Below are 20,418 nucleotides of genomic sequence, written 5' to 3'. Positions count from 1 at the left end.
AATGCAACTCGCAATTTGTTGCTTTTCTTTTTAATTGAATGTAATTAAAAGAACAAAAGTTATTCATAAATAAAGGTATTGATATTATTATTGTTGATATTTTAAAGTAGCAAGTTAATGCAATATTGTCTACTGTAGCTAGCATACGTTAGGAGTAGTAAGCACACACTGGCATGTTAAATCTAATATTACCATGAAATGTAATAGAAACAGGTAGTTTTGCATTTAGCAGCACAGATTCAAGTTGATACCACCGATACTACCAGAAGCTAAATGTTAAGTACTACCAAGTATTCTATTTCAAGTTTAATGGTAATAAACTGGTTATAACCTGGGAACAAACAAGGCTTCCTTTTACAGTCCAGTTCTACTTATGTAATGTGTAATGTGTATATTTCTTTTTTCATAGTTATTTTGTGGAGCCTATATGGTACAAATTGGCATTGAATGCCCAAACAAAGGGAGTAATCGGTTACAAGTTATATTGTAATATCCTGGGAATAACCTGGAAACAAACCAGACTTTTACAGTCCAGTTTCTGCTTAATTACTCAGTAAATTGTGAATACATCTACAAGAACATACCCAGTACATATGAAGATGTTCTATCATGACTACCCAATAGATAAACTGTTCACCCAGAGGGTGTTACCAGGTAAGTACTGATGTGATGTTTCATATTTTCTAAGGTAAATCAAATAGAGATCATATAGCCATGAACAATAACTTTATACAACTAAGTAATTCATTGGAAAGTACTATCTAAATTCATAGAAAGTACCCAATATTACTTGGGCTGTTACAAAATAAAGCCTGGATAACTAAATTGGTACATTTTATTGCTGGGTAATTTAAGGGGTATTTCTAAGGTTTAATTGTCTATTTTCTTAGAAAGTACACAATTTTATCTCAGTTACTACCATCCTAAACCAGTCAGAACTACTTGGTACTTTGTTGAATTAATCAGTAATACCTTAGGAAGCATTGTTTAATTAACATATAACTAAGGCAAACAAGACTTATGGAAGACTGTATCTGGTCATCCTAACCAGTGTGTCATCCTTTTAGCAGACAGAAGTTAAAATTGTGGCTGAACTGGCTAGCAAAGACAGCTAAATTATTAGCTCACAATTAATATGGTCTAACAGTACATTTTGTCACCCAACCCTACTAATCAGTCCACTGTTGTAATCCACTAGTAATTTCCTAATTATGTATTACCATTTAGAATGAAATACTGCTGTGAATTAACATTTTTGGAACTAGCTAGGCAGAAAAGCATGAATAACATAATGTGGTTTATTTAGACCTAATCAATAGAGGCTTGTTTACTATCCAATCTGACATAGATTAAGGTCCAACTGACATTAAATAGCATTTTTTTGTCAGATACCACTGTATAGCAGCACATATCCCTTATCTACTTTGACAATCGGACAAAACTTGTCCTGTTTTTTCTTTTGTGAAAAATATCAGAAAGCAAAAAAGGGGGAAATTCATATTTAATACCACTAACAACAACATGCCATCTGCCTTCATGTAGCTATAGTGCAAATTTATTTCTCATTCCCTACATTGTAACTAGGGCTGCTCAAGTATGGAAAAAATAATAATTATGAATATTTTGGTCAATATTGAAATCACGATTATTTAAAATGATTTAATTATTGACTTTTGGAACGATTTTGCATTTATTGAACTTAAAAACAGTGAACAGTTAAACTTTCCTGTTGAACGTCTGCGCAGCATTTGTAACATAAAGCAGGAACAGCAACCCTGATAAAATAGTGGAGAGATGGCAATTTATATTGCTTGTCAAAAGTATTCACCTTTCTCAACTGTGCACATGTCTTTGGGTGAAAAGTATGCAACGGCATCTGTTGTGGATTTTCTTAGGCCGATTTGTCGAATCAAAGAATCTTTAGGGAGACCTGATGGTGTAATAATAAGATCTTTATTCAATCAAAAGACCCTGAGTATTTCTTTGCATAAAAATGACTGACCTTTCTTCAGCATTCGTTCCTTTTACACATAGGGACAAAACAGGCACACACTTCTCATTGGGCATCCCAGCAACCAACATCCCCATATAAGGTCACTCACACTCCTCATGCTCTTCCAATCATTTATCTAAACAGTTGTTGAAGTGCAGTTTTTCTCCTAGGAAGCGACTTTGGCTACATTGATCATGCAACATATGCGGATCGTTAGCGGACCATATGTGCCGCGGAATGTATATTTTAACTGGCTATACCAGCTGCACACACACGGCATAGGATTGTGTGAGTCATAGGCGAGACGGAGAGAGACATACTGTCAGCTGTTATCAGAGTACGCAGGTGAGGGAAACAAGAAATAGAAACAGAAACTCTCAAAATAAAACTGCCAACATGACACTATGATCCATTTCTGTGTAAAACCTTGCGTAAAAGCTATAAATAGAAGAATGTCCTACGCTTGTAGAGCAGATCTCCACAGAGCATAAACACCACACTCTCGTGCCCGGTGTAGCCAGTGTCATTGATTATAGTAAAAGCGTAGCGTTGGATGGTTTGCTCCACATACGTTACGCATGCAATGTAGCCAGCCCGTTAAGTTAAAATGAATTGAACTTTTAAGGCAAGGAACGAGAAGTGAATTGCCTGTATGTGTGAAAACCGCTTTATCTTGCGCACCCTTTTTTTTTTGTGTAGAATATATAGCATAATTATATAATTGTATCATTCTTTCAGGGTGGGTGGGTGGGTGGGGGGTCGCCCCCCCAAAACAATGGTAGGGGAAGCACTGGAGTGAAAGTGCATCTTTAATAAAAGACAGCATTGCAGAAGATGTTGTTGGGGTTGTCTTCTCTTTCAGTTTTTTCGTTCTCAACGTTAGTGGGTTATACGAGACTCTTTGCTTATGTTTCAGGTGGTTAAACAGATTTGTGATGTTACCAAGTGGGGCGGACACTACCGTGTAGCAAATCTTGCAGATTATGTGTTTCTGTTCCATGTCGGATTGCTCAAATCAGAACTTTTCCCAGACAACAAATTTGATCTCCCCTTTTTGCTTCTCTCCCTCAGCCATCTTCACTCTCGCGCTACAGCTCGTGCACCATATTCCACAAACAGGAGGGGAGTGGCAAAAGTGTGTGTTTCATTCAGAACACAAGACAAAATTTGGGGTTTACTTGCAAATGTAATAGTCAAAATGATCCTTTTCTCGATTATTTTGTTTTCGTGATCGATCAGTCAAAATCACAATAAAAAAAATTATTAATTGCACAGCTCTAACTGTAACCCTTGCAGCTGCTGTCAAACACAGACACAGACATTCCCCTCCTTGTCAACTGAGACAAAAAGCAGGATTTCTGACATATCTATTAACGATACATTTAAAACAGAAGAAGCACTGAATGTAATTTCAGTTGGACTTCAACTCATTTCATTTTTTGAACTGATAAATGTTTTGCCCCCACTAGGAGCACAGTGTGGGAACAGGAAAAAAACACCTCAGCAACAATATAAGCACATAACCAATACAAGGGCACACAAGACACGCAATGGGGGAGGGGAGTGTTGGGGGGCATGGGGGAGGGGGGTGTTGGGGTGCAGGTAGTCCAGCACAGGCAAGCAGACATCTGGTCCTGCAGCCAAACAAAGGCGCTGGTCACAGACCCGCCCGCCTGACTGGGGGTAGAAGCGGAGAAGGCGCTGGATGGGGGGTGGGGGGTGATTGCATATCTGTATATATGTAAGAGTTCGTGTGTGTGTAGGCCTGAGTAGTCAAGCTACGTCTGGCCCCTGTAATCTGGTTTTCTCAGTCCGCACGATTGTCATTGCGATACACAGCCGGTTGCCATGGAGTCAGCCTTGAAACAGGACCCAGTCCGAGTCAACAATCAACAGGTGTCTGTGGGAATCGGGTAAGGAACGCAAGAGTGTGCCTCGCTGCAGTGCTCCAGGGGGAGGTGATTATTCAACACCGGCCTCGGCCAAGGCCAGCGCTGGTTCAGGGAGCCGAAAAAGATAAGATTGGAATTTGTTTTGTCTTAGGGCCAGGAGCCGAAGTTAGTCACTCCGTATCAATCAAATTTCCTTGCCAAAACCGTGAGTTTCCCCAAGATGTTGTCCAGCCTATCCAGAGCTGACAGTCTCTCCAAGATGGTATCCAATTTGCTGCCCATGGTGTTCATAGTAGTCACAATTTGAGTTCCGACAGCTCTACCCACAGCTTCAACCATGACGGGCAGCCTGGTATTTTGCTCGGTTCCCGTCTTCTTCTTAATTTCTCGATAAACCAGGGCAATGCCTGAGCCAATCAGCAAAAGACCTGTTATCATGGTTCCGAATAGGAAGATATCTTCAATGTCCTCCACGGAAAGAACCGCCAGACACACGATCCGCCACCTCTCCCACGCGTACATCGTGTAGCCAGCTGACTCCGACGTCCGCAGGGCAGTCAGGTTCCCCGAAGCCCGACTTCCGTCGAAGATGTGGTGTCAATTGCGCTGAGAGACCAGTTGATCAAATCCATAATTTGTAGTTTAGGAGCAGTGCAGAGAGAGAGACTCTCGAAGTACACAGAGACAAAGACTAGACGAGAGAGCAAAGCAGGGTAGGCAACGGGAGGAGAGGGAGAAAATGCGACCGCCTCCACAGAGAGCCAAACGAGACACATATTCGGTTTTAGAAACCTGGATAACCCCTTATCTTTATGAAAAGAAACCCAAATATTCTACCTGGAGTACTCCAAAAGAAACTGGGATACTGTTGCATATATATACAGTATATACACACCATATTATGGGTATTGAGCACCGCTGCCTACCTGCCGAGGCGTTGGTTCAGCCATGTACGGTGACAGAAATACAAAAAATGGCAGCAGTGAAAGCTTCTCACTTCTGGAGTGACGAAGAAACCGAGTTTTGTCTATCAGTAAAGAAAGAGCCTGCGACTTCCGGTTATGGAGGCGCGGTGAGCAGACGTGGATTCTTGTGCTCTGTTGCTAATCCTATAACAAATACTACTTAAATAATCCCAGAGTAAAAACATCACAATTTGAAACAATAGTTGTAATACAAGTTAATATGCCGAGAAAAGTAACCAAGGACAAATATAAAACAGCTGGAGAAGAAAACGAGCTGACGGGACCAAATTCAGATGAACAAAGAGGTGCACACGTTCCAGAGTCAGGTACCAACAGCACTAAAATCATGAACAACCCCTCCACAATGGACATCATGAAGGCTACACTGTCATTCAAATTAGATTTTCACTCTGCGATGGATGGGGTACTGACAGCAATTAAAAACTGACATTGGAGAATACAGCAACCACATTGCTGAGGCTGAACAACGCATATCCATGGTGGAGGATAAGGTTGACATGCTGCAAAATGTTGTGGAGAGACTTGATGTATTTTATGTTTGTACCATACTGTAAAATGAAAGATTTAAGTCATTAGTTAAAGTTTAAAGCAGTTACAAAAGGCTGTCTGTGTGACACAAGTTGTAACGATACGTATTTCTGAAAAAGATCTGGATTAATTTTAATTTAGTGAGCAACATGAATAGGAGTTTTAAGAAAATGCAGAAGAGTGGTTTGTCATTACAGTGTTTCAAGCAGTAAAAGGGCCACAACAAAGGGCTGCGGGTCGGACTCAAACCTGTGGCCGCTGCCAAGGACTCAGCTTACATAGGGCGCACTCTACTGGGTGAGGTACCTTATGGTACCAACTTTATCCATAAACCTTAATGTCTTCTTGTTTTATTAGTCACTATTTGGCAGTCACCAATATGCAGAGTAAAAAAAGGGGATTTTATAATTTTTTTTATTTCAGCTTTCCTATTGCTACCCGCTGTAAAAAATGACAGATATTTTAATTGAAAATATTTCATGGAACTGTAGAGGCCTGCATGAACTGACCAAAGTAAAGCAGGTTATGAACAGATTAAAATGGTTAAAAGCCAAGATTTTGTTCTTACAGGAAACACACCTATTAGCTAATGTTAAATTAAGGTCAAATTATCATTATATATTAAGCAGGAAAACAAAAGAAGCACAGGAAATAATTAGGGATCTGGAATCCAAAATCAAAATGCTTGAAAACAAAAGCTTGCAGGATAGACAAAATGAAAATGAAATCTCCAAACAGTTACTAATTCTAGAACTCAGTATAATCAGTCCCTCCAGGATTTTTTTTTTAAGATTGTTGCAGCCCAAAATTACTGATTTCGCGGGAGCTTTTGTAAAAAATTGCGATAAAAGTTGCGATGTCTTTTGTATGTTTGTTGCAATGAAGTTGTGGGAGAAAGTGAAAGTTGCAAAAAAGTTTTTTTGTATAAAATAAAAAGGAAACTTGTTTTGGGGAGAATAAAACTACTCTGGGCTGAGATTTCCTAGTAACCTTACCGAAAAGGCTCAGGATGCTGCAAATGTTGGTATAATATGATAATGGCTAGTGGATTTAAGACAAAAAAAAGTAATTTATTGAATGAATCAAATTTGAACATATGTGTCAGTTGCTTGTTGATCTTTACATTGTTAGTTAATTTCCTAACCTGGCCTGGGACACACATTCATACGGTTTGATAAAGTACTTATTGGACTTAATTATTTTAATTTTTTTATTTAACCAGGAAGAAACTCATTGAAGAAAGTTGCGGTGATTGGTCAAAATTGCAAGTTGCACAAAATTTGCGTCGTGAAATCCTGGAGGGACTGTATAATGACATTACACACAATAAGGCTGCTGCGAACTTATTGAGGCTCAATTAAAAGTTTTATGATCAGGGAGAAAAGCCGGATAGACTTCTTGTATGGCGGATTAGACAACAGGAAAACGAAATGGCAATACATTTCATTGAGGATGCAAATGGAAATACTATTGTTGACCCTCTGGAAATTATTACTGCTTTTAAAAAACAATATGAAAATCTTTACAAATCACAGTACATTACTAATGCGGATGTCCACGCTGAATTTTTAAACAAACTCAATATCCCCCAATTCCTTGAGGAAAGTAAAAAAAGGCCTGGATAAACAATTAAGAAGGATTGAGATATTAAAGGAAAGCAGCAGGGCCAGATGGCCTCCCAATTGACTTATATAAATACTTTAAAGATAAATTGGCAACTCCGCTTAATGAGATGTATCCAGAATCCTACAACAATGGCTACCTCTCGGCCTCAATGAGAGAGGCCTTAATCATCCTGCTTCCAAAACCAGGAAGACCTAAAACTAAATGTGAAAATATGCAACCTATAAGTTTAATAAACACTGCTACAAAAATACTCAGTAAAATTTTGGCGAAAAGGCAAGAGGATGTGCTTCCAAGTATTGTGGGTGATGACCAAATTGGATTTGTAAAGGGAAGGCAAGGATTTCATAATGCCTTCTCAGTTTACTGTACTGCCAAAAACAAGAACAAGAGAAGGCCTTCGATAGGGTTGAGTGGACTTATATCTTTGATATTATAACTCAATTTGGTTTTTAAAATACTTTCGTTAACTGGATCAAACTATTACATCTCAACCCCATAGCTAAGGTACTGACAAATGAAGTTGTGTCTTAGCCCTTCAATATTACAAAAGGTTGTCCCCAAGGTTCACCTCTATCACCACTTCTGTTCATACTAGCCATTGAACCACTAGCAATAGAAATTAGACCCAAGTAGGCAAATACAGGGGATTACAATTGGCAACAGAGATCATAGAATAGCTCTTTTTGCATACAGTGTAATTCTATTCTTAAAACAATTAAACACATCTATACCGGCACTGTTAGATCTAATCGGCCCGTTTGGTAGTATCTCTGGATATACTGTAAGTAAATGCTTCAAAATCATTACTGATGCTGCTTAAATAAATTCTTATTGACTTTCAAGCTCTCATCTAATTTTATATATTTGGACATCAGAATAACACCTCATTTAGAGACTATAGCACCAACAAACTATGAAGAACGAACTCTGTACATCTAAGAAAGGTGGATGCCCTTACCTATATTTATGATATGTAAAAATAGAAATATTGCCTAAATGCAAGTATTTATTTCAAAATATCCCTCTCGTGCCACCTGCAGTAATGTTTAAGAAACTCACAGCACTCTTCAGGAAATATATATGAATTAAAAAACTTTCCTCGAATCCGCTTATCTCTTCTGTATCTTCCGTTTGATACTGGGGGGCTGAAATATCCACATCTTTATTGGTACTATTTAGCAACACAATTGAGAACTATATTTTTCTTCTGGAGATCTTGGACTTGGATTGACATAAAGTCAGGTTCCTTTAATGTACCATTGGATTTGTACCAGTATTCAGTCAAACTACTTAAAGGTCACAGTAAAATAAAGAAAGTGTAACAGGCAAACACACTTTTCTTCATGCAGGTTTTGTTATGAACAGTATTAAAGTTCTGATAATGAGGACATTAAGGGTAACGATTGCGCGAGAGCTTAACGGCTGTTTTTTCAGACTTTGACATTTGATGTTATATACATAGTTTTAAAGACAGATATTTAGTTATTTACACTGTGTTCTTCCGTTATCTAATGGTAGGGTATTTGATGCTATCCTGTATTCCATGCAGTCGGGGCCATCCCCTCCTCCTGCACTCCGTAGCGGACAATGTGACTGCGAGACAGGGCCGATTAAATATTAAGAACAAATTTTTATGTAAGATTTGAGTTGAGGTATTTATGGAACAGTTATCACTCAGTACAAGCGCAAATAACACTGCTGGATTTCATCTTCATGATAATGTGGATGATATGGAGTGAAAAAATGTGCAAGGCATCAATATCTTTATTTTTTCTACTTTTATAGTTATTCCCATTTACTTTTAATTTAATAATAATTAATTTACAGTCTGACTTCAGTTCACCACCCTCACCGTCTGCGTTGCCAATTCCTATTTTGTCTCCAAAATGTGCGTAGCATGGGTCAGAGTTTGCGTGGAGGACCGCACATTCTCCCGTCAAGTTTGTTTTTTATAAATCACAACCTTTGCATGGGAAGTGGCGTACGCACATTTTCAGCCCCGTTTTGTGCGTACGCAACGTTTATAAATGAGATGCCAGGTGGAAGTGAGAACGGGTTGACGTAACACACGTACGTCTCCAAATTAATTTATTTTCTAATATGACTCAAACATCTCACATTTACCAAGAAAATGTACAGCAAAAGACCGTCCACAACATTTCAGACCGTTCCCCCCTGCAACTGACAAACACTAAAACTGGAAATGAGACGTACACAATGACCTAAATTGAGGACAGCTATGCTCATTATTGCAAGTGCAATGATAAGTTAAAGTCCAATAAGTAACTTTACTTTATCAATTGCAATTAAAAATTAGTAAAAACATTGTTAAAAAAAGAAGAAAAAAAGAAAGAGGCTGCATATCTTCAACACCCTGTCTTACTCAGTGGTATTGACAGTGACAGTCTGCCACCGGTGTGAAGGACAGTGTTATCAGAGCAGCATAGCCTAGCTCATTTCAGGAATAGCTCAGTACGTAGTATGTGTGCCGGTTGAGAAAGAGAGGGACTGTAATTGAGCTCAAAGAAAATGGCTGTTGGAATTGGAATAGAGAAGAAAAAAGCAGTAATATTGTGAAGTGCAACTTATACAAATATAAGCAGAAAACAAGGAAAAATTTACAAAGAAAAAATTATTTGCAGCTGTGGGAGTGAGTGACCCGACTGTTATATTTGCAGATGAGCCGGGAAAAGCAGAACATTTGCTGCTGGATGCATTTTTAAGTTTGATTCACAGGACATAACTGTAGCGTTTACACGACGCTCTATTAACATTGTGAGTAACTGTTTTGCTAAAATGCTTGTTATAACGATCCAATTACATATTTGATTTGCATCAAGAAAGGACTGTTTTAGGCCAAAAATTTCGTTGCTAAAATCATATTTGTCAAATCTTGAATAAAAATTATTTAGTTCTTGGGCCAGGGATATATCTGAGGTAAAGCCTTCCAGTGCCACCCTTTTTTTTGTTTTGTCATTTAGACCCACCATTGTTTTAATACTGTCCCAGGTAAGGTCAAGCAACAGGAGCATACACTCCTGGATAGGAGAAAAAATGGTCAGGGGTTCTTTGCATTTCTTTAAACCAATCAAAATCGTCTTGTGCAGCGCTAAGCTCCAGACGCAGCGGCCGTGGCTCTGAAAAAATGGTCTCGGGAAGAAACTTGTTTTGGTGGAACATTTGCACCCCACAAAGGAAAACACCACATGTAATATTAAATAACTTAACTGTTCACACAATACACTAACATGAGATATATATAATACATGGTTAAACGTAATTTGCTCACCAGTGTTTCGCCATGTGTATTTTGTCTATAGCAAATCACCGCCAATAGGTCCTAAAACATCCCAGTTAGTGAGTAAATGCCGTTAATATATTCTTTGTAAATCTTTACAATCATTCCGCGAACTAACCAACAGTCCTGCCTTGTTGTACGATACAAATGTTGAACAAATGAACCGTCGTCAGTCCAGACTAGATTTGGGGTTAAACAGGTTATAGCTGTAAAGCAAATCCTGTATTTTTTTAAACTGTTTTGCACATGTACAGTAGGTCTTGTAAATATAGATGTTTTTAATGGTGTCTTTTTCCATCTGTACAAAAAATGTGTTGTCACAGAATATGCCCACCAATAGATTTTTATCATTTTTAATCTCTTAGAACATCCTGAATTCTTGCCAAAGAGCATACAGTATGTGAGGTTGAACCAGGGCCAAACTTCTTAAGATTTTTAATATTGCAACACATGTTGGCATGTCAGAGGTCAACAGAACAAGATCATATTAGTCTTTAAAATTAGTATATTAATGTCTCCTGTCAACTGAAATTACAATATATACAATAGGCATTAAATTGCATGACATGTCATTTCTGTCCATTCTTCTCTCTGTTGTTTCGTGCTGGTTAAAACCTTTCCTACTGTAGAGCAAACTGTTCACTATTTCAACACAATCTTCCCACTACCTGCTACACATTTACACAGGGCTACACACCTTTACACTAGGCTATGTAGTGGAAAATTTATATTTATTGTATTTTATATTTTGGATATCACTGTCCCAATGACATATTTCACCAGCCTTCTTTACAACAGCATTAGGCCGGTTACACACTGTCCGTTTATATTTCAGCTCCCATGATAACAGGTTGGAGCTTACACACTGCCAGACACGGCTCGAGATGCATCTGAGACGCGTGCCTGCTAGAAATAGAACCGACGCCTATTTTTCACACGAGACGCGAGCGTGTTGGAAGCGTTTCCAGGCAAAATAGAATAGGAAAATATGTTTATATGTCATTTAGACACAAATATATATTAATAAATGACATATTGATGTTTGAAAGTCTAGGTTTTGACATCAATGTAGATATAAATGTAATACAAATTTCAGAGAAAAGATTTTCAAATATTGCACCTGTCATACAGAACAAAATATTCTGTAACATATTTTGCAGTCAATACTGCCAACGTTGTCTTGCTTTAATCAAATCAGTAGGCTATATATAAATGGTAGGATAGGCTAGGATAACAACGTAGTGTGTGTTCTAAGTGACGGTCCAACATCAGATAGGCTATATAGGCTCTTTACAGCTACACAAAGTTGTTCAGACAGCCCACTTACCCATTTATTAGTTTGAATCTGTCGGCACTATGTCCCGAGATCAGTCCTCCCTGTACCTAGCAGGAGGAGCAGCGCAGCATCAGACACGCTTCTGGTATGTAGGACACAGAAAAATCCACGCAGCTTACACGCAGCTGAGACGCAACAGAAACGCCATGCTCGCGAGACGCGTGCAGTGTGTAACCGGCCTTATATTTGCCCTATATAGCAAGGCTTTGCCTAAAACCTACAGTCTCCTTGTCCTTTATTTCTACTCTTTCCTGTTCTCCTTTGTCTGTCTGTACAGGTGACCCCTATTCACTTATGTCTAAGCTGCTAGACCAGAGCAAGGACGTAGTTCACATTCATAAGTTCAAACCCAGTGAGATGCAGAAAGCCCAGGCTGAGCTTGTGGCTCAGATTGATAGCTTAATGCAACAGAAACACCAGGGCTCTCCCAGTGCCAGACTAGCCTTCCAAACCAGGGAAGATCCTGTTTTAGTGAGGGACAGAGTCCATAAATTCCATCAGCTTGAGGCCACTGCCAAGCCGCCAAGAAGCAAGCTGCTAGCTAAAGGACAAGGTGGGTCCTGAATGGTATTTTATTGTTGTTATGGATGCTAAAAACACCCCCCTTTTTTCTTTGTATTGTCCAGTATACTCAAACTGTAACACATACACAGTACACATGTTTAGACATCCTTTTGCAGCCCCTTGCATTTATGTTAACACACAGTGCTATCTGAATGTGAATCTCTGATAACTCAGATTTTTTTTATCCCTTTTGTCCTTATGCACCTTGGTCGACGCGCTTAAACAAGACTCAGAATCACTCCACTTTTGTTTGTTTTCTTTTGTCATTTATTTTCCTTTATCACTCAAACTTCAATTTGATATGTTTTCTTCTTTTCAACAAAAATAATAAACTATCCTTACCAGATGGTGTACAAGCATTGACAGCAGAGCAAAAAATAAAAGATATAACAAAAAACAACTTCAACTCACAATCACGTAACTTGTACTTCGGTACTTGAAGCAGCAGTCAAAAAGACGTATGGCTACAAACCAAACGCACCCCAACTGAATGACAGCTAGGCTATTATACACCAGCTGATTTAATTACTACCTAATCAGCTGATTGTCAAAAGGCTGTGACGATATGCCACGCATCAAGATCAATTAAATTGTCAGTTTACAATGAGTCTAGTTTACTCTAAATATCAATGCACAATTTATCAAAATTAAACTTAATATCGAAATCATAATTTTGGCTCCAACAGTATGTAACTTAAACACTAGCTGCAGTAGCGTCCTGCCTGAAGCACATGATTATATATAGAAACCCGGCTTGGTATGACATGATACGAAGCCTTAGAGTAGAAAAAAACTGTTAAAAACCAGAGTGATCAGAACTATCTAGAACTTTCTATGCCCCTTAAAAAAATTGCAAATTCAAGTATTTCTTTTTTCCTTTTCTAGCATGGGCTACAATACAGTCATGAGAACAAGTATTTGATACACTGCCGATTTTGCAGGTTTTCCCACTTACAAAGCATGTAGAAGTCTGTAATTTTTATCATAGGTACTCTTCAACTGTGAGTGACGGAATCTAAAACAAAAATCCAGAAAATCACATTGTATGATTTTTAAGTAATTCATTTGCATTTTATTGCATGACATACGTATTTGATACATCAGAAAAGCAGAACTTATTTGGTACAGAAACCTTTGTTTGCAATTACAGAGATCATACGTTTCCTGTAGTTCTTGACCAGGTTTACACACACTGCAGCAGGGATTTTGGCCCACTCCTCCATACAGACCTTCAGGTTTCGGGGCTGTTGCTGGGCAATACGGACTTTCTGCTCCCTCCAAAGATTTTCTATTGGGTTCAGGTCTGGAGACTGGCTAGGCCACTCCAGGACCTTGAGATGATTCTTACGGAGCCACTCCTTAGTTGCCCTGGCTGTGTGTTTTGGGTCGTTGTCATGCTGGACCTAACCACGACCCATCTTCAATGCTCTTACTGAGGGAAGGAGGTTGTTGGCCAAGATATCGCGATACATGGCCCCATCCATCCTCCCCTCAATACGGTGCAGTCGTCTTGTCCCCTTTGCAGAAAAGCATCCCCAAAGAATGATGTTTCCACCTCCATGCTTCACGGTTGGGATGGTGTTCTTGGGGTTGTACTCATCGTTCTTCTTCCTCCAAACACAGCGAGTGGAGTTTAGACCAAAAAGCTCTATTTTTGTCTCATCAGACCACATGAACTTCTCCCATTCCTCATTTGGATCATTCAGATGGTCATTAGCAAACTTCAGACAGGCCTGGACATTCGCTGATTTGAGCAGGGGGACCTTGCGTGCGCTACAGGATTTTAATCCATGACGGCGTAGTGTGTTACTAATGGTTTTCTTTGAGACTGTGGTCCTAGCTCTCTTCAGGTCATTGACCAGGTCCTGCCGTGTAGTTCTGGGCTGATCTCTCACCTTCCTCATGATCATTGATGCCTCACGAGGTGAGATCTTGCGTGGAGCCCCAGACCGAGGGAGATAGACCATCATCTTGAACTTCTTCCATTTTCTAATAATTGCGCCAACAGTTGTTGCCTTCTCACCAAGCTGCTTGCCTATTGTCCTTAAACTAACAGGTCTGTGAGAGCCGGAATTCTTACTGGTTGGTAGGTGATCAAATACTTATGTCAATAAAATGCAAATTATTATTTAAAAATCATACAATGGAATTTTCTGGATTTTTGTTTTAGATTCCGTCTCTCACAGTTGAAACCTGCAAAATCAGCAGTGTATCGAATACTTGTTCTCCCCACTGTATATAGTCTGTTTAGACTTGCATGTGTCAAAGCAGATTATGTACATGAGTACATTTGTTTTTCTGCAGTCGGGACTGACCATTGTATTCTCTTCCTGTCCTGTTTGGTGGCTCATCTAAGCCAGATAGCGATGGATGTGCATAGAACAGACTGGATGATTGCAGTGTAAAACTTCATCTGCAGCTCCTGAGGCAGGTTGAACTTCCTGAGCTGGCACAGGAAGTACATCCTGCAAGTAAATCTCCACAGTTTTGACTAGGGTGTAACGATTGGACTTTCGATTTAAAGGTCACAATTCAGTTCAATTTTCGATTAAATGTTTTTTTCAGCACAGACTTTTTTTGCCTACCATACACAAAATAAAAGTCTGTCTCATATCTAAAGACAACCATCTCACATCTAAAGACAATCTGTCATAATGTTGAGTTTTTTGTCACAGACTATAAGATTTTGCAAAGACGTTGAATTGAGAAAGTATGCATGCTCGTTTTTTAACTATTTCTGCCACTTTTTGTGTGTGCAACACTGTATGAAAATGTGTGACGTTATCACCATATTTAAAGGATTATTATGTATATGTATGCCACTCCATGAAAGCCGGCTTTTTACCCTGCTTGAGAGTTGCTCTTCAAATCAGCTATAAACACATTTGAGATGTTAACACAAAACCCGGCCCTTAGACCTCTTATGTACAACTAGTTTTAAAACTCAAATAATGGAAATCCAAATAGATTAGGATTATCTGGGATTTGGTAGGGGTAGTGCTGTATATGTGGTTTGTCAGTAGAAAAAAATGTCAGCACCGGTTTTTGTCATAGAAATGCATTCATGTTAACTCATTGCAACTTTGTTTTGTGTGTGCTTATCCACTGTCAACTTGGGGTTCTTGAGCTAGAGACACAGACACAAATAGATACTTAGATCAAAACAGATCTATGTAAAGCCCTTTTTTAGCAACAGTTACAGAATGTCACTGATCACCTGTGTGTGTGTGTGTGTGTGTGTGTGTGTGTGTGTGTGTGTGTGTGTGTGTGTGTGTGTGTGTGTGTGTGTGTGTGTGTGTGTGTGTGTGTGTTTGTGTGTGTGTGGTAGACTACCATTTGGAGCAAGTCTCAGCATGGCCTCAGAGTTCTCTCCAGCTGGGTCAGGTGTCAGGACTTACCCTTGACTCTGACTCTAACTTGGTCATTTTCCACAGAGGTGACCACCACTGGGGGGCAGAGTAAGTCTCTTTCAATCAATATATATAATCATTTTCTGTTGGTACAGGGCTTCTGCCAGTCCTTGAAACTGAAAAATCCTAATGTACACTGTTTTAAATGCAATGTAACATTTTTCAGTTGTCCATCAGATGAAATACAATCCATCACCCACAGACAGCACAGATCTGGTTTGAACTACAGCCCACATTTCTTTTTTAGGCCTGTTGTCCATAAAGGGCCAATGTATCTCAAATTCTTTACAGACAATGGCTGGTGATCTTGCCAGGGCATATGGACAAAAATAACTTCAATAATAGAATAACAATCTTATTGTTGAAATGGAATTTTTTTTTTTTTTACTTTTATTAATCATATAACCAAAATAAAAAACAACAAAAGTGTTAGTTAAGAGAAAAACAAAGGAACGTTATGCTCTCATAACCCTAGTTCTATAAGCACAGACGAAGCCCTCTACTGGACTCTATGTGTTATACTCCTCTCCAATCCCAAGCATGAAACCTTGCAGGGGTTAAAGTACAAGCAAGGACACCCCACACACCACATCCTTCAAGTCATCAGGGAGCAGGGGAGCATGTAGGTGTATCACGCCCAGAGGGGGGCCAGATGTGGCACAACTGGCACACACCAATCCCTTTTCCCCAGTTCCCTGTCGATCCAGCGAGCACAGACTCCGAAAAACCCACAGACCACCGAAAAAGGCCACGACACCTGCATGAACCACAGCGGTAGGGTCTCTTGAGATGCACTCAAAGAGCCAACCCGCAAGGCACTTCTTGTATAAGGCTTTACCGACCAAACCATCCCTGAAGCACACAAACAGCTGTTTCGTGCTTCTGGGCATTCCACAAAACATGCCAACGCACAAACCGGGTAGAGCAAATGCAATTTGCCTCTCGGACCCCCGCATGGGGTGGACGACAAAAAGCATCCAACTGAATAACCCTCAACCTAAACGAGTTCCTTAAGTTCTGGGGAACAAAGGAGGGATTCTTGTGAGAGTAGCCGCGCTGCGGCCACCACTGAGCAACAAGCAACCGGGGTATACCGACAGGGCGGTCAGTTCATTCACTCTCTTAGCCTAAGCCATTGCAAGCAGCAAGGCTGTCCTGAGCGACGTCGCCTTCAGAGAGGAACGCTCCAGAGGCTCGAAGGGATCCCTCACTAAAGCCTCAAGCACCAATGGCAGTTCCCATTGCTGGGCAGACACGGACAACTGGGCGTCGTCTCCCAACCCCCTGCAAAAACCTCCTTACAAGAGGGTGGCCAAAGACTGGTCTGTAGCTAAAATCCTTGTGGCAGGAACAGATGGCAGCTGCATGCACTTTAATAGCGGCATGAGACAGCCCTCTATCCATCAAGCACTGCAAAAAAGAGAAATAGAGTCGACAGCGCAAGACAAAGGATCTAGCCTCTTCTCCGTGCACCAGCGTTGGAGCACCAGCCACTTTTCCTTTAACAGGCGGTGGTTGTTCCTACTCTTGCCGCCTGGATATTCTGCACAACCTGTACAGACAGTCTAGCCCTCCTCAGCCTGTCCCTCTCAGGAGCCAGGCCTGGAGAGGTTGGCCCAGAGTGGGTAGCGCATTAGGGATGTAACCATGCATTGGTAATCGGTTAAAAATCGATTTAAATGTGTAAAGATTACAAACGGTTGAGATAAGAAAACAGCCTTGGGTGTGATGCTAGTTAACATACAGCCGGTAAAGATTCCAGCACCGGGACGTATTACAGTCTGCAGCTAAAGACACAGAGGAGATACGCTGCACTTTCAGACAGCATGGACACTGCCGCTGTTGGATAAACAACAGTGACGGGAGTGTTGCGTTTGGGTCCGGCTCCCTAAGCTTGTGTTAGGTTTATTGTTGTTGTAAAATACCCTTCTGCCATCTAGTGTTTCTTCTTTTTGTGGTTTAACAGCAAATGACTGGTAAAAAACTTTGTTACAAGTTATTGTTATTACATTTTAAATTAGTCATTTAAATGTAACCATATGGCCTTAGCAATAAACAAGAATATCTTTAATTTGTTATAAATTTTTAGTTCAAGATAAAATACTATTTCAATTGCACACATCTGCTTGTTTTATACAGTTTATATAAATAAAGGGATATATTTCAGTCATGTCATTCTGTTAAAAAAAACTTGTGAGAAAATCATATCGTGAATTTAAAATCGTATCGAATCGTGGTTTTAGTGAATCGTTACATCCCTAGCACCTATTGCCCCCGCCTCCTGAGACAGAGTCCTAAGAACTAGGGAATGTTTCAGGGCCGGTCCGCCATCATTTGAGTCATTTCTGCGTGTCATGGTGCTGTACCAGGGCCACCAGAATGACTGACAACCGTTCCTGTCTCACCCTCTCCAGCAGGGGAGTGATGAGATGGAGCAGCGGAAAAGCGTAAAGCAGCCTTCATGGCCTTGCCTTGCATGTGCAACGTGTCCACCCCTCAGGGTGAAGCATCCACTTGTCTGGCAGGGGTCCGTGAACACCGTGACGTATGAGGTCACTTGTGGTCCCCTTTAACAGGGGTTGTGAAGACCCCCACTATCGCTCTGATCGGTCTGAAATATAGGACCCTTTCTATCTGTCGTGCACAGTAGTGACAGACACCGCCTGCATCTGTAGCAGGTCCTGGATCTCCCCCCGAGAGGAAATTCATCTCCTCCTGAGAGAGACTAGCCCAGTCTCAGCTTCCTGTTCACCGTTATTGCGCAGGTGCTCTGCCACTTCTCGTAAAACTGTGTCAGGGGACGAGCGGGCAGCTGCGGAGTGGCAGTTAAGAAGCTGTGATATACCCTCTCGGCCCTCTCCGGCGTTAAACCTTCCATAAATGAAAGATTGGCCTACACGGAAAATACCAAGCCGGTGATGAGGTCCATGAAAACATCTTCGCCGTCCCCTCCCGTTCTGAGGAAATGTATCCTCCTGGGAGGGTAGATTCACCTCCTCGACGCCCATAGACGGAGGAGGAACGCGGATCACCGTAGGTGTCTAACCATGGGCAGCTCTCAGCCAGCTTCGCAGGCTGGTGGTGGACACAATGCACATTGACGTCCGTGAAGCGGCGACTTCATCAGCTGTCGCTGAAGAGAAACCGAATGTCAGACAGCGGGCACGCTGCCTTTTATGCTGTGCTGCTGCATGGTTCAGGTAGGCACGTCCTGATAGGCGGGTTACGTTTATGCAAATTTCAGTGTGCAAACGCGTGCTCGAGATTGGAGAGGAGCAATACCCAGAGTCCGTTAGAGGTCCAATTATCAGTGCTAACTGAACCTTCAGTTCCCATTCATTCTGTCTGTGTGCCCATACCCATTAACTCTATTTACTGTTTATTAAGTTCACTGTAAAAGTTTTAAACTAAAATCCAGATTTGTTTCAATAACAAAAATCTGTTCAGATGAGATCTTAATGAGTGCAACACGGACATGTATAGTACAAAACAGCGTATTTAACATTAATATGGTGGCCAAAACTTGGATTAAAATACTTTAAAAACCAAACAATGATCTATAACAAACAAAATGAACAAGAATTAACTTTAGATAGTCTTAGTTTAATATGATTTAACAGGAGTTAGGAGGATACATGCCATGAGCACAGTGTTGAGATTTATAATAACATGTAATTTTCTGTATGGATCACAGTCATATCTCATATCTTAAAGGAACACGCCGACTTATTGGGAATTTAGCTTATTCACCGCAACCCCCAGAGTAAGACAAGTCGATACATACCCTTCTCATCTCCTTGCATGCTGTACAGCTGTCTGACGGCTCCAGCGGCATCAGCCCATAACAGAACAGGCAGGTGAATGGTTCCAGTAATCCTACTGCTCCGAATAAGTGACAAAATAACACCAACATGTTCCTATTTACATGTTGTGATTTGTAGAGTCACAGCGTGTACAAAAAACAACGTAACATGAGACACAGCCATCTTCTAACCGTAAACAAACCGGGAACTATATTCTCAGGCGGAAGAATATAGTACTTGGGCGGAGTGATATGCCTCGCAGCAAGCCTGTCTGAGAATATAGTTCCGGTTTGTTTACGGATAGAAAGCTGTATTTTATGCTGAACGCTAATGACTCTACAATCACAACATGTAAATAGGAACATGTTGGCGTTTGTCACTTTGTCTCAATTCGAGCAGTAGGCTAGTTGGAACCAGTTACCTGCAGGATCTGTGCTGGGCTAAGCTAATGCTGGAGCCGTCACAGCGTCTTGACGCACGAGAGATGAGAAGGGTATGTATCGACTTGTCTTACTCTGGGGGTTACGCTGAATAAGCTAAATTCCCAATAAGTCGGCGTGTTCCTTTAATAGTTATTTCATGTAAAATTATCTTGTTGTCTTTTTTTCAATAAATAGTTCATAAACCTTTGTTTGACTAGTTTATTAGCCTACTGGACACAGCCATAACATGCCGTGCTATCACATCCTGTGCTACCCACCACCACAAGTAAATTCTCAACCTGTGGGAAACATTGTTAGTGAACTAACTAAAAAATGTAGTATGGAAAATTCACTGCACTCTCTCTCTTTCTCTTTTGTGAACTACAAACAAAATGTTTGTTTTTTCAGCTCTTTTAACAGCCAGGCTAGATATCAGCAGAGGTCCCTAGGTCCAATTCAGCAGTCCACGATTTTGGTTGTGGACCCTGCCAAAGGCAACATCCTGAAGGCTTCTGGCAGAGACATGTAAGTTATATTGTGCTTTAATTTACGATGAAAAA

General features: G+C 40.5%; 1 protein-coding gene across 8 annotated transcripts in view; it reads left to right on the top strand.

Moving 5' to 3' along the window:
* The window catches only part of pam (peptidylglycine alpha-amidating monooxygenase), a 136,277-nt gene that overhangs the window by 73,219 nt on the left and 42,640 nt on the right, over positions 1 to 20,418 (top strand). For 7 of the 8 annotated variants that reach the window (XM_039779398.1, XM_039779399.1, XM_039779406.1 and 4 more), the window contains exons 15-17: positions 11,937 to 12,212; positions 15,552 to 15,681; positions 20,267 to 20,383. In XM_039779398.1, coding sequence (XP_039635332.1) covers positions 11,937 to 12,212; positions 15,552 to 15,681; positions 20,267 to 20,383 — 523 coding nt within the window. The remainder of the gene's footprint in view (positions 1 to 11,936; positions 12,213 to 15,551; positions 15,682 to 20,266; positions 20,384 to 20,418) is intronic. The other variant, XM_039779401.1, reaches the window with a different exon arrangement.

This window comes from Perca fluviatilis, chromosome 17 (assembly GCF_010015445.1).
Source record: "Perca fluviatilis chromosome 17, GENO_Pfluv_1.0, whole genome shotgun sequence".
Classification (NCBI taxonomy): domain Eukaryota; kingdom Metazoa; phylum Chordata; class Actinopteri; order Perciformes; family Percidae; genus Perca; species Perca fluviatilis.
Note: the sequence above shows the minus strand (reverse complement) of the source record. Positions and strands in the feature narration are given on the sequence as shown.